Source organism: Apis florea, unplaced genomic scaffold (assembly GCF_048593485.1).
Source record: "Apis florea isolate Af1SG1 unplaced genomic scaffold, ASM4859348v1 contig_1615_pilon, whole genome shotgun sequence".
Taxonomy (NCBI): Eukaryota; Metazoa; Arthropoda; class Insecta; order Hymenoptera; family Apidae; genus Apis; species Apis florea.
The window spans coordinates 6654558-6669323 of NW_028256416.1; the positions used below are offsets into that span (position 1 = coordinate 6654558).

Consider the following 14766-nt stretch of genomic DNA (forward strand, 5'->3'; position numbering starts at 1 on the left):
TCATTAATCCCGTCAGAAATACTATTTTTAATCTTTTAGTCTGAGAAATATCCCAAATTCCCATTCATTAATCAATTCTATTAATTTTGAGAATATATTTAAACTTTTATTGAAATTTCTTTTCTGAAAAATAAGACTCAAAGAATCTGATTAGAAATATATATTTCACACGAAAGAATAATCTAATTTTCCTTTTTTCTTAATTACAATTAAATATCTTTATAGAATATTTAAAATCTTTTGATATATAAAATTCGAGAAAATCCAAACTATATAACCCATCCCCTATTTTTTCAACATAAAGCTATATCTTAAATCGTACACAAATTTCTTCGACTGATTCGTTCATTATCGTTCAAATATCCAAAAAAAAAAAAAAAAAAAAAAAAAAAAATAGAGGAAGAAGAAAGAACGATATATTCTAAAACGCCACTTTTCACCCTCGAGCACAAGCATATTCCTCCTCGGTGAAACGTTATAATTAATTGGCCACGAGGCTGCAATAACGAGCCAATTAACTTTTTCAAAGTTAAACCAATTAGAAGATGGCTCGAAGAAGGAAAAAAAAAAAAAAAAAAGAGGAGGAAAAGGAAATGATACGCGATGATCGTGTATCCTTCTTTCGAAAAAAATCTCGAACGCTTGTAGCGATCTTCGAGCTTCGTTTGCAAAGTAACGGTCGTTAAAATCCACGCAACCGTGTCGGATGCAACAACGGTTCCTGTTGCAGGATGAGCTATTTTCAACCGGGCAACAACAAGTTTAGCCGTTATCTATCTCGCGAAACAACAGGTAGCACAACGGTGTTGTCCGATCGAATCTATCACCCTTGTTGGTTGCATAACAGCAATTCTGAAATGGCCGATGGCGCTTTGAAATTAGAGACGAGTTTGGATCGAGAATTTTTTTTTTTCGTTAGATTGATTTTGAAATTGATTTGCCGACAGATATCTGAAAAATTGAAATTGGAATTGGCGAGAGATACGAGATCAGAGATTGATTTTTTTTTCTTTCTTCGGCAAACAAATTAAAACAAATTAGGTATATTTGGAAAATTAAAATTGAATTGAACGACGATCGAAGTTAGACGCGCATTTGGATCGAGAGTAGCTTTTCATTTCCGGACGGATTTTGGAAAGTAAATTAAAAATGACTGCGTGCAGAGAAATTAGAAAAGAAATTAAAAAATGGTGTCAACAGGAAGAGTCGAGAAATTCCTTTTCTGTATTCGGTCACTTGGTCTCCACGTTTCCTCCTTCAGTCAACTTTTCGCTGAGGGGATCGAACGCGTTGCCACTCTCTATCGATCGATTCAATCTTAATCTTAAATCTTTGCTACAGCTGAGAATCGCTCTGCTATGGAGAAAGACACGAAAGAATTCGAGTTTCTAGAATGCATAGAAATCTAAGTCGATCCGGTCGCGTGCTACGCAACACACGGAGAAACTATGATTGCGTGTCGCGAAAAATCTCAGACGATTCCCTGGAGAATAACGGAATAATGTATATCGTGGTTAAATTACTCTAATTTTAATCGAGGAGGAGAGGAAGACAACAAATCTATGATGACAGTATTTTCTTATTGAGAAATTGTGAAATAAAACCAGCGGTTATTATATGATTTTTTACTACGAGTAAAAAGTATTCAAGAAGATTAAAAAGAAAGAGATAGCTTTTCTATAACAAATAATTCCGCGAAATATTTATTTATCAATTTATTATCAATTTTCTCAAGTCAATATTTTATAATCGATATGGATTGATAAATTGTCTTTTAAACTGTAGGCATTCTTCAAATCGGACAATTTTATCTTTAAGAATATAGCGTACATTTCAAGAATTACACTTTAAAAAATTATAAAAATAATCATCGCATAATTTTTCATAATCTATAACATTATCTGATATTTATCTAATATTTACATAGCTATATCGCAAACTACGTATATTTTTAGATAAACCTGTTGTTCTATTTCGATGTGTTTTAAATTGACTTGCAAATACGATTACGCGTGGATGGCGAATAATTGTGATCGTTCCCAAGGATATCATTGATCCTCAATAACGCATGCGAGTAATACACGAGATCTTTGTGGAGTATCATCTTGAAATATATTCCAACACAGGTGTTTGCAACACCTCCTCAATTAATTTCCAAATTGTCGAGAATATAAGTTTCGTAATTACCTCAATGATATATTAATTAATTTTGTTAATTGAGCATCAGTAACTTGGTATTCAAAAAAGGTTGAAAGTCATAGAGCGAATTATTAATCTCTTAAAGTATTACGTTTCATAGTCGGTGCATTTTATAATTTGTAATATATATATATATATGTATAATAGAATGGATGAATGGTTGAATCATTTAAGATCCTCTCACGAGATTCTCTCTTATGAAAAAGAAATCTAATGGAGTCATTTTATTGACTTAATAACTATGATTTCCTTGAGATAAACTTTAATAAAAACTCAACGTCCTTCTGAGAAATTGTACAACAGTCTTGATTCCTGAGAAAGATTCCTGAGGTGTACTGAGAGGTGTAGAAAATTTTTTTATAAATTATAAGTATAATTCATATCTGATCTGAAGATTCTTGAAGAATCAATTTGTTGTTTGCCCAGCAATTTCAGAACTATTTAAATTTATATTTATTGTATATTGATCTTTATTGAACTTGATTAACTATGCTCATGCAAAAATCTATAGAATGCATATACAAATTTTCTCTACAATCCTTTCCCACTGTCAATCTTAATTATCAAATTATTCATTTGTCTTTTTCTACTTATTTCTCTACTTAATATGGATCTTTTACTCTTCTTTTAAATAAAGAAACAGAGAACTCAAAGAGAAAATAAAAACTACATCCAGCTCAAAGGCTGGTACACAAAAGCAAGTACTTTTCCTTTCAACAAACGTACACTTTATGCAACCTTTATACCCATATTCAACTGAAAACCGCGTCAATTAACACAGTAGGTCATTTACGTCTCCCGGTAAAGTCACGTTAATTGATGGTAACTGGTTCAAAGTGTATTAAACGCGTTTCCTGGAAACCGACCGCCGCTTCTTTCGAACTCCTTTATGCACGATGTCGCGGATCCCGCGCCGTCTAGCTGAAAATGCCAGCTTTGTAGACTCGTTACGCGGTCTTTTGAGGAAACACGAGCCCCTAATTGCGGGCACGAGCCATTAGCACGGGTTGCCAACAAGCAGGATGGATCGTTTCGATTGTGACGCTTGTTTCGCGATCATTACCGATACCGAAATCGACCCAATTTCGGGACTTTGGCGAAAAAACTTCAACTCGCAGAATGCGAGCGGAAGTTTTGAAACCGATGACAGCCGCAGTTGGGGTGAAACAAATGCATCGTGTCGCGATGCAAAGTTGGCATGGGTTCCGGGTACGTTTATAGCCAACGAGTTTTGGGATGATAGGGTAAAGGCTGATTTGAGATTCGAGAACTTCTAATGGTTTGAATGATTGAGCGATAATTTTTATTTTTGATAAAAGCTTTTTCGATTTGACTTCGACATTTTTATTCTTATCGAGTTGAGAAAATAGGAGGGAAGAAATGAGAGCAAGAACAATAGGAAATTTATATTGTGTCTGAGAAAAATGATTGTATATAAGTAGACTATCTGAAACAAGTAAAAAAAAAAAAAAAAAAAAAAAAAGGAATTATATTTAAAAGAATATGAAGAAAATCGATTTGCTTTTATAATTAGGTGTAAACGAGATGAAAATAAGTCGATGATCAACATAATTATCTACTATTAATACCTCCATTTAAAAATATCGACTCTTCCTGCCAATTCACGATTGATTTAAACGAGAAGTTGATACAAACTTCCTGTCTTACATCATGCCTAATCTATTAGCACATTTTCCTAAAATTTATGTTGCTCTGTAACAAGACTTTTATTAATTTCTCCTATTCTTTTTTAAGAAAAGCTGCTCCAATTATTATATCAAAGATTTATATATGTAAGGTTTGTTCTCACCGATATCATTCCAACATTACCATAATCAATGTTATCGAATCGTTAAAAATTTACAGTTTAAAAGATTTCACCCTAAGTTTATAGTGTTTTCTCGGACAAGTAATTCGTAAACGCGTATATTTCTTAGAAACTAGTTCACGTATACTTTCCTCTCTCTGATCCAAACGATCCAAGTTTTCCAAACGGACGAGACACGAACAATTTCCTCCGCATCGAATGAAACGTTCGCGAGGATCGATGCGATATATTATAGCTTTCTGGACGAACATCAAGAGGCTCGCTTTGTTTCTGTTATTATTAGAAACAGTGACATTCGTGGGCATCCAAATTTCGCGCGTGAAATTGATATTATAGAAATTTTTCCTGTATTCTCGAGGATCGATCCCATGTTGCGTTTTGTTTCTTCTTTATTTTCACTCTCCCTTCTTCTTCTTCTTCCTTTTTTTCGAGAAGCTTTCACACGAAGATTCTTTCTCCAACACGAGTCCGTTATGCGGCGCAAAATTATGATCCGTGCGGATGGAAAATGATTCGCCTTTTTTCGTGGCCGTGAAAGTAAGCCGGAGTGGTTTTCGTTCGGTTACACAGAAATAAACCTGCCAGGAAGTCGTACAAATTAATTAGCGGACAGATTTCTCGCTGGCAGTGAGAGCACATCAACGGATTTGGAACACTGAAAGTTTCATTCTAGATCTGATCGATATAGCTGAGATTTTAATTGATCGTCTTGTTTGTATTATCTTCGCGGTTATTCAACGGTGAAATGACGAATAATATTTGCATTGAAAGAGAAGAGTGTACCTTGTTCAATGGGATGTTCCCGATTGCGTCATATCCAGGGAAAGAGTGTGGTAATAATTTGATACCGGTTGCATCCTCTTCGAAAATTGCATAAGTCGAGGATTGCGTATGAGAAAATAGAGAAGTAGCGATGGAGCGAAAACGATGATGAATAAACAATAAATTTGGTTAGGTTACGATTTCTATGCAACAACATAATTACACAGAATTGTTGTTATTGTTAAAAATTTTAACAAATATATTTATAATATATTTCTTCTTTTTTTAATACAATTTAATTTTATATGTATTTTGTATTTTATATTCACACAATGATACTTTTTTAAAAATTTATCAAAGAAAACTAGAATGTAACTAAACAATACGACTTACTTTTAAAGCGACATCTATAACATTTACAATCTTGATCATTCATTTAACATGAATTGTTATTTATCTATTTAACCATTATTTAACCACTTATAAGTCGTATAAATAAAAAGATAAAGCGAAACGAGGATTCATTGTAGAAGAGCGAGAGGTTAAGTTGTCGTATTCCTGAGCGCAGGAGTGTAATCGTTATTAATGCGGGCCTAGGTCACGGGCGACGGATCGTCTTTGGAGGCGGTTAGTTAGTTCGCGGGAAGGCCAGTGGCCGCGCTCGCGCTCACTATAAATAATCATGGCGCAGGGATGTCCAAGTATAGACCGTTGGGAGTGTGCCAGCCTGCGAGGAGGCCTCAGCTATTTTTGAGGCTGTCGCCGCTACGAGCGCTACGACGCGCGATAGACGCTCTCTAATCAAAACTGCACGACCGAGGAACGACAGAGATGGCCGCTCTGTCTTTTCCGACCGAGAATCTCGAGCCTGCGCAACACGCTCCCACCTTGCATACAGAATTTCCCCACTCTTAACCGTCTACGCCGATTACCGGTCTTTGCACGACCTTGAGTAGAATTGATTTATCGCGTTAATTAACCCGATGTTACATACCGGTGGAGGGTCCACGTGTGTCGTGAAATTTTTTTCGATTACGATGTTGGGCGTGTTCCGGTCGAAAACTGTTCCTGTTATATTGTGTCATAATCGGATCGTTATTGTCGATTATTTAACACCTTAACAGGCGGATGATTTTCATTGGATAACCAATTTATTGAATCACGGAACTTGAAATTATAGTATCACGTTGATGCGGGTAATAATCTTGTCAGAACGAATAATTTCTTGACGGTGAATGAGGTTATTGTAAAGTAACATGTATACTATCAATTTTATTATTTTAGCACAAAGTGGTTTTTTTTTCTTAAAGAATTGTTTGTAATTTAAAACACAGTATTGAATAAATTCATATAAAACCAAAAATGGTAAATGTTTGCTTAACTTTTCACAACTTGGGAATCTTGTACGTATATGGATATGTTTTGAAACAACCGCCATCGCTGCTACATTAACGTCAATACCTGCGCGACGCTAGACGCGCAGAAACTTTCTCCATGGGTTAGCATTTTATATACTTCATTCAAACTAACACTGTACTACGTTTATGTCAAACGGTTTAAATTGATAATTGAATGAAAACTTTTTTATTATTATAAATAATTATTAACGTTAAATAAATATTTCTTATATTTTAAAAATCATCTTGTATCGAACAAGCATATAAAAATCTAAATTAATAATTGCGAAAGATAATTTGAATCATTCCACTCGTTCTTTATTCAAATATGGTATAAGCGTCAAAGGGCGCTGCCGCAATCAGCCGCAATCGGTGAACTGGTCAGTGAAGTGTGCGTCTTGCGTGAGAAGTGGGTGAGGTATTTGATTGCGAACGATTCACCTAATTTTGCATTGAAGGATTGTCATCGGCACAGCCGATTATTATAGAAGATTTGTCAATAGTAAGTTTCATTCTCGTTTACATGTTAATATTTTCGAAAACAGTCGCGAACCTCTGTTTAGCGTGGGTTGTCGATTTGGCAAATGAGTTGTCAATGAAAATCGATCTCAAATTATCTGGGGCAAAGGGCATCAGCCGCATTGGACATTTGCCGAATTTAAATGCAACTTGTCGATTTGCTGATCATTCGATCAGGAACATTGCTTGCGTGTACTCTTGAGCGTAGTGATGAACGTATTACGTGACGAAATACCTCATCGCTGATATTAGATACGAAAAAATATACATTATTCATTGTTTCTTGTTCGGCTTTGTAATAGTCCATTCAAGGCTGTTTTTGTCATTCGTTTGTTTTAATCGTCCAGTGAACTTCACGCGTATCTATTTATGTAAATTTAAAGAAAGTGAAACTAATCGTTAATAAAAATATTTAACAAATATTTAACAATTCAAAAAGAATCGAAATGATTCTTCATATTTAAAAAAATAGTGTCTTATAAATAATACATAGTGTAATTTTATATTGTGAATGTGTTAGAATATTAACATACATTAGCAATAATAATAGAGACAATTTTATAATATATCTTATTTTATAAAATAATCGCATTAATAAGTTAATTAATAAAATGTCACGGAGATATTCTTTAGTTGACCAAAAATCATGGAAAAATTTCCAGACATCTTCATCAACCAAGACAACCACAATGACAACTGCAGCAAAGTTATATGGCAAGGATTTGAGTGAATATGATGATGTGGATGTGGATGATTTATTGGCACAACTTACTCCAGAAGAAATTAATATACTAGCTAAGGAAGTGGATCCAGATGTAAGATAATTATAATTAATATATTTTTATTAAATGATATGTAACAACTGATATATTATATTTTTTATAGGATAGCTTTATGCCACCATCACAGCGTTGTAGCTATGAATGTGACAAGAGTCCTACAGGGCCATTAAATCGTAAGAAACTCATTGAACATATCAACAAACAAGCTTTAGAAACACCAGACAGACCTGAATTAAAACCTTATGTACCTGGTGTAATAAGAGGCAAAAAGGTATTTTGAATATTTTTTTTATAAAATATTTAATTATTAATGATGTACATACATTTTCATTATATACTTTTAGTGGGTTCCACCTCCTCAAGAAACAACAAAAGAAAAAGAAGTAGAAGAACAAATTGCTATTGATCTTGGAGAAGAATATGAACAAGCATTATCTAATGCTACTCAAGAAGAAATTATTGATCTTGCTGGTAAATATATTTATATATTATAATATTTATTATATTTATTTATTATATAATTATGTAATCTTCTTGTATATAGCTATTCTTGGATTTCATTCTATGATGAATCAAGATCAATATCATGCTTCTCTATTAAATTCTGGCCAACCTGTTGGTTTGGGTTGGGATGGTATAACAAAAGCTAGTCAACCAAAACCTTACCCGATGGAACCTCCCAATGATACAGATGTTGATGCTACTATTAAGCAAGTTAGAGAAGATGATGTTTCATTAATTGATTTAAATTGGAATAATATCAAAGTAAATATATAGAATTTAATAATTTCAAGCTCATAAAACTTTAATATTTGTGATTATAACTTATTCAATATTATTTTGTTATCTTTTAGAATATATCTGATGAAAAGTTTATTCAATTATTCGAAGGATTAGAGATAAATACACATCTCGAATCCCTAAGTTTAACGAATGTGGGACTCACTGACAAGACTGCACAAAGATTGGCAGATGCCTTAGAAAAAAATTCGACGCTCAGAGTACTCAAGTTAGTATAATGCCTTTTATTTATTTTATATTATATCTACAATCGTTATTTTACAAATCTAATAAAATTACAACCTTTTAGTGTGGAAACAAACTTTATAAGCCCATCTGTGATAGTAAGGCTCATCAGGGCATTGCTTAAAACGAAATCAATAGAAGAATTTCGATGTTCGAATCAGGTAAAATATTTTGCATATTTATAACCATTAATTTTAACATTAATTTATTTATTAAATATAGAAAACTATATTTCACAATTATTTCTAATATTGTACGTTTGTATTTAATATATAGAGGTCGCAGGTATTGGGAAATAAAATTGAAATGGAAATTACACAATTGGTGGAACAAAATCCAACATTGCTTCGACTTGGTCTTCACTTGGAATTCAATGACGCTAGACATCGCGTAGCTGCACATTTACAACGCAACATTGATAGGAGTAAGTACAATATATTTGTATGTTTAAATATTTCGTTCGTATTTTCGATCATATCAAAGTATTTCTAAAGAAGAGCTCGTATTCTTAAATAAGATAAAAAAAATTATTTAATTATATCAATTATATCAATTTCTTATCTTTGATATAACTTGTAGTTACATCAGAGATATCATTTATTATATAAGTCGATTAATATTTTTTTTTCAGGTATAAATCCATATTTTTAAATTAAAAAATTATTTCTATTCATTTTATATATTTATAATGAAAAAAGTCTTTACAGATGATTTATTTATCCAGAGATATGTGCCACATTGGAATCGTATTCTTTTTTTGATTCTCACTTTAAAAAGATGTTTTTTTCCTTTTTCCTCATGCTATAGCGATATTCATACTGTTAATTTTTCGTTTAGATGGGAGCAATTGTATGGGGGACCATGGAGATCATATGACGAAATGCTTCTAATTCTTCCGAATCTGCTTCGTAGTCTTTCATAGCGCTTTATTAGCACATCATCATTCATCCATTCATCCTGCTAAATTCATTTATTATTTTTCTAGCTAGTGATATAGAGGTAATTATGAGATCCTAGAATGTACCCATTTTCAATTGATATTTCTTTTATCTCTTTAACATTTTATACAATTTAATTACCTCTTTCATATATCCACATTGAATTCTGATCTATTTCACATGTTAGAAAGATGTTGTACCTAGAAAATTCATCATATAATTTATTCCAATTTTCAGTCGAGTATAAAATATAGACATTATATATACGGTATGAATCTGTCTGAAGTTGTTTTTTTTTTTCTTTTTCTTTTCATTATTGCTTATATACAACTTATTTAACATCGGTAAACAGCGGAATAGATGGAGTTTGTGATGTTCATGCTTTTGTGCAGTCATGCTTCGTTTAATCTAATAAAGAATACGATTGATAACGGTATTAGTATTAGAGATATATACTTAAAAATATTTTTTTTTATTGTCACGCACGTTTTTTGCCTATTCTCGAATATTGAATCGATAAATTTAAAATAAGGACAACAAAACAACAGTAAATCATTCTAGGTTCAAATCTTGCTTTATATTCACTTTGCAGCATGCTTATCTTTCCATTTGATCCAATGCAAGCTTTTTATCTTTTTTTTTTTTTTCGTTTCATCATACTCACATTCATCTTATAATTATATAAATTATTAAAAATGATTCAAATGAACATGTGGAACGCTTACATTGGTTTCCATTTGAAAAACAATCCATCTTCACTATCTGAAATCGTTAAATTATTAGTTTGAAGAATTTTAACGAGTTATTTATTTTACCAGTCTGTCGTGTGGCACGCGCGAAGCTAGAGGCTGGTGAACCTGCTAAAAGTTTCATTATCCCAGTAGGTGGTGTAAGAAAGGAATCGTAGCGCTGATTAGCGCAGTGAGTAGTATTATTTATTTAAAAAGAAAGAAAGGAAATAATTCCTGTTGAATAATCAGAATAATGATTTGAAAACTTGTCTATATTGCCTGATTTTCTTTTTTTTCTCTTTTCTTTTGATCCATTTTCGTGATGTCGAATGTAAGTGAATGTCCAAATAAAATGATATCCATGAAACATAAATTCAATTCTTTGCTTGTGATTGTCCACTTGTTATTTGCATTTTGTATCGGTCCAATTAAAATCTTTCATAAATAAATTTTGTGATTATTCTTGCAATTGTTTTAAATCAATAAATTTGTTTATTCTCTGTACAATTGAAAAACATATTAAAATTGGCAAACATGTAAATTAATGTTTATAATATCGGATATTGGATATTAAGATGAAATGCAATATTAATCATCAAGTTATTAGTATCTATAATAATTAAATCGAAATGCAAAATAATTATACGAATTTTAGAACCAGTTATAATAAATAAAAATTAATATTATCCGTAACTAGCAATTTAGTTATCCATCAATGATTATGGAATCAACAATTGAGAGGAAAATTTATAATTCTTAGGTATTATATTCTGCACTCTTTCCTTCTAAAACTTTTCTACTTTTCTACTAAACTCTTTTATACAATTATACTATTAATATCAGTAGTAATAAAAATTAGTCTCTCATTGATAACATTCATGCATCATCCATCGCACGATTTTATTTTAAGTTGCTCGCATTATCCTTCCCCTCATTTCATCTCGTTGTGCATGCCTGCTAAAAGCAATGAAAACAAAGAAACATAAAGCATAAGAATACACAAATAAAAATAGGGCAATCCATTCGAAACTCGAGCGAATCTCTTCATACGTTACTAATTCACACTATGAATACACATATCTCGAATTATATTTCCAGGCAGAGTCACTATGTCAACATTTACCAATGGTTCACACCCTATTTCACAATTTATCGTCTCATTGTCGCGTATATGTCCGTCACATAACGTTGTACGACGATTACAGTGATCACGATGAGCTGAAAGGATTACGATGATGTGCCACGTCTTCTGTCTTTCATCGGCCAGAGATCTCGAAATGATTACCTTGTCATGCAAAAAACAAAAAAGTTATCTTTCTATCATTAATTAAATTCCAAGATTATTGTCACAACGATTTCATATATGATATTTTATGATATTTCGACATTTTCCTTGTACTTTCGATAAAGAAATTGTATATTTAATTATTGTGTATTGCATAATTAGAAATCTTAAATTTATCAAATCGTACGACGCTGTAAAATTGCAATGTGCATACAAACCTTAGATCATTTCGATTTTTCTATGGCCATACAGAATGGGTTATTTTATATAAGGCAAATATTAGATTTTACCACCCACGATGTGAGACTTTAAAAGCTGCGATGTATACTTACGACACCTCTATTCTTTCCCAACAGTACGGAAAGACCTAACGCTGCGACTACAGTTCCGATTCTTTAACATGAATCACAGGAAACCTGCCTTGATTCAATGAAAGGTAGCTACGCTTTAACTGGTGGTCGATCAGCCGATTGATGCTGCGCGTTTTTTTCTTGAGGAAAATTTCTAACAGCTCTTGTTACTTCGCAGCTTCACTAATATCGCTTCTCGACAGGGTTTGCAAAGTTTTTTGCGCTTGAAGACAGGAACGGTGTAAGCGCGTATCTGGCTACAAACGATTTTAGAATGTCAGAAAATTTTTCTAAATTTTATTTTAGCAAACTGAATGATCGGTGAGACAAACGATATTTTCTTCTGTCTTGATTGTTTTGTGAGATTTACATTATTTATTTTCCATTTATTTAAAAGTCAAATATATAAGTAAGATCTTTGGATTAAAAAATAATATATCAATGATGAGATTTTGTGAGACTATAATAGAACAATTTGAACAAAAGAAGAATTCTTATAAAATCTGTAAATAACATTATTCAAAATATATCTATTTTATCCAAAGCCCTTTATTTATCCTACTTCTATTAAAAATAGAAACACAAAATAAGATTACTATATTTGCAACTTCTAATTATACAAAACTATTCCTCCATTGAGATTAAGTGTCAATGACTCTTTCAAGAAGAATCTCATGGAACATTTGCTGTTTGTAGTTTCGCTGTTTAGTATCCCTCGTTGGCAAGGCATCACGAGCGGTAATGAAAGTCGAAAACAGAGTTTTGCGCTTGATCTGACACGTCGTTAACTGCGAATCGTGTTTGTAGACGAGCTTTAACTCTGGTCGACGGCCTCCTCGCTCCAGGATTTAGGTGCACATCCTATCAAACCCGATGAAGTCGTGACGCGTTAATTTCCACGCAACCTACCAGAAGCTCGATTCGCCTTGCGTGACGTCCTCTCGACGTTAAATGTCGAGCAGGTATAACGTGTGACGACGTGTGTAGCGATGGGATCAAACGTATCGCGATCAACGTTGCAAACTTCGACGAAACATTTAAATAATTGGATACGAACTTTTTTCTTTTTTCTTTTTCCACGAGAATTTTCAAGGAATAATCGAAATCGGTGCGTGATAAATAATATTTCGTAGAATTCAGAGAATCGTTCGCAAATAACAATGAATAATATAGACGAAGATATAGAATATAAAAGATAGTGAATTGTTTTAGAATTTTGCACTAGTTCAGATTATTTGAAAATTGTTTGATCAATGGCATTTATACTTTACCAATTTATGTTTTGATTTTTGCAAATATTTCATTGGATTGGATTTTTTTTTTTATTCAAGATTTTTTCGATCGATTATTTATTTATACTTATATTGTCATTTCTTGCTTATTTAGCTACTTTAACGATCCCATCACTTTATAGTTTATTGGCTACCAGCCAATAATACGTGACCATGTAATTAAATTTTTTACAAAATAGAAACACTTTAGTAATTTTTTTTTTTTTAACGATATCTCCTTGCAAGAAAACACAAGTTACAGAATAATTCTTTAGCAATTGGTATGTAGTTTAGATTATACATTATTACAAGTAATTTGCTCGACAATGTTTCACACATCGATCCATAATCAAGGTCTCATACCTTTGACTGTGTAACAATAGTGTAACAATTCTGTACACGCAATAGGCCTTCCTAAGTTGGATAGAACGTCGAGAACTATTCGGTTTTGGATCAACCGCGAACTGGCCCCGATAAAGTTTTTCCCTGGCGCGAGGGTACAACTCAATTAACCGGTCGTTTGGTGGAAAGTTCGTAGCCAGATCGCCGCTTTACAGTTCAGATTAACTGTTTGCCTAGGAATATGGGAGTAATTTCTTCTCGTCACGCGAATAACTTTCCAACTTAAGCCGTGAGACACTGGTTTCTGCCTAAAAGCAGAAAGTTTGAGAAAACTTTCTTCGAGTTAATCCTCCTTTTTCTTTTTCTTTTTTTTCTCTCTTCCTCTTTCTTTTTCCTGTCGCATTGTATAACCCCTTGCGTTTGAAAGTCATTACCAGTAGTCATTTCGCAAGTCGTTGCGAAAGAGCTTGACCAATTGGATCCGATAAAGCCCGAAAGGGATGGAAATTACTCGCACGAATTGCGAGAGATTCTTAAACTTGTGCATTGATCGCGCGTGATTTTTTCTTTATTTTTTTTTTTTTTTATTTTTTATTATCAATCTTGCATTTATTTGAAATTGTAATGAGACGGGCGAAATTTGAATAATTTTAATTTCAGATGAAATTTATTAATTTTAAATAATTTTCATGCATGCGAGGGCAAGGTTTTTGTTTTATTCGATGCATCGGATTTTTATGCAAATTTCGCGCGTGGAATTAATTTTCAACTTTGATATTTTGCGACAAGGGTAAACCTTCTTTTGTTTCACGGGAGATTGTTAAATATATATCGATGGAATTTTTTGATTAAACCGATTAAATACGGTTGCGGTGAAAAATTAATTTATCGCCGATAGCGATATCGGGAAGAATTTTAAATATGAACAGGTACAGGCATAGATAAGGAGGATAGGCGTATAAAATTTATAAAATGTTTGCAGACGGTCGTGTAAAGTGGAGAAATCATTGATCACGCAAGGGGTTATTTATTCGTTCTATCTCCTTTATAATAAAATACATTTTGTAACTCTCTACAATCTTTTTAAAAAAATTCAATATATTTTTTATTAATTTTGTTGGAAGTAAAGGATTAACTCATTAACATTTGCATAGCCATCTGTGTTAAAACGTAGAATTCCTATTTTTAAAACTTTGAAAAAAAATCAAATAAAACCAATTAAATAGATTTCTAGAAAATATAATTCGTAGGTCGTGCAAGTGTTAATATCTATTTACGAAAAAACCTTTTTTAGAATTACCTTTTTAACAACCAAAAAAAAGAAAAATACAAATCC

General features: G+C 32.5%; 1 protein-coding gene and 1 long non-coding RNA gene across 51 annotated transcripts in view; one reads left to right on the forward strand and one right to left on the reverse strand.

Moving 5' to 3' along the window:
• The window catches only part of tmod (tropomodulin), a 254205-nt gene that overhangs the window by 51309 nt on the left and 188130 nt on the right, over positions 1 to 14766 (forward strand). For 14 of the 50 annotated variants that reach the window (XM_086904531.1, XM_086904546.1, XM_012492283.3 and 11 more), the window contains exons 2-8: positions 7368 to 7520; positions 7591 to 7758; positions 7832 to 7958; positions 8032 to 8252; positions 8342 to 8496; positions 8578 to 8674; positions 8790 to 8937. In XM_086904531.1, coding sequence (XP_086760657.1) covers positions 7368 to 7520; positions 7591 to 7758; positions 7832 to 7958; positions 8032 to 8252; positions 8342 to 8496; positions 8578 to 8674; positions 8790 to 8937 — 1069 coding nt within the window. Of the gene's footprint in view, positions 1 to 6307; positions 6689 to 6781; positions 7077 to 7367; positions 7521 to 7590; positions 7759 to 7831; positions 7959 to 8031; positions 8253 to 8341; positions 8497 to 8577; positions 8675 to 8789; positions 8938 to 9350; positions 9513 to 10269; positions 10373 to 11823; positions 11904 to 14766 lie in introns of those variants that run through there. The other 36 variants (XR_015291043.1, XR_015291042.1, XR_015291041.1 and 33 more) reach the window with 10 other exon arrangements.
• Positions 3908 to 4992, reverse strand: LOC116415125 (uncharacterized). The gene is made up of 2 exons (XR_015291118.1): positions 4811 to 4992; positions 3908 to 4605 (listed from the first exon to the last, which is right to left on the reverse strand). It is a non-coding gene; the product is annotated as an uncharacterized LOC116415125 (long non-coding RNA).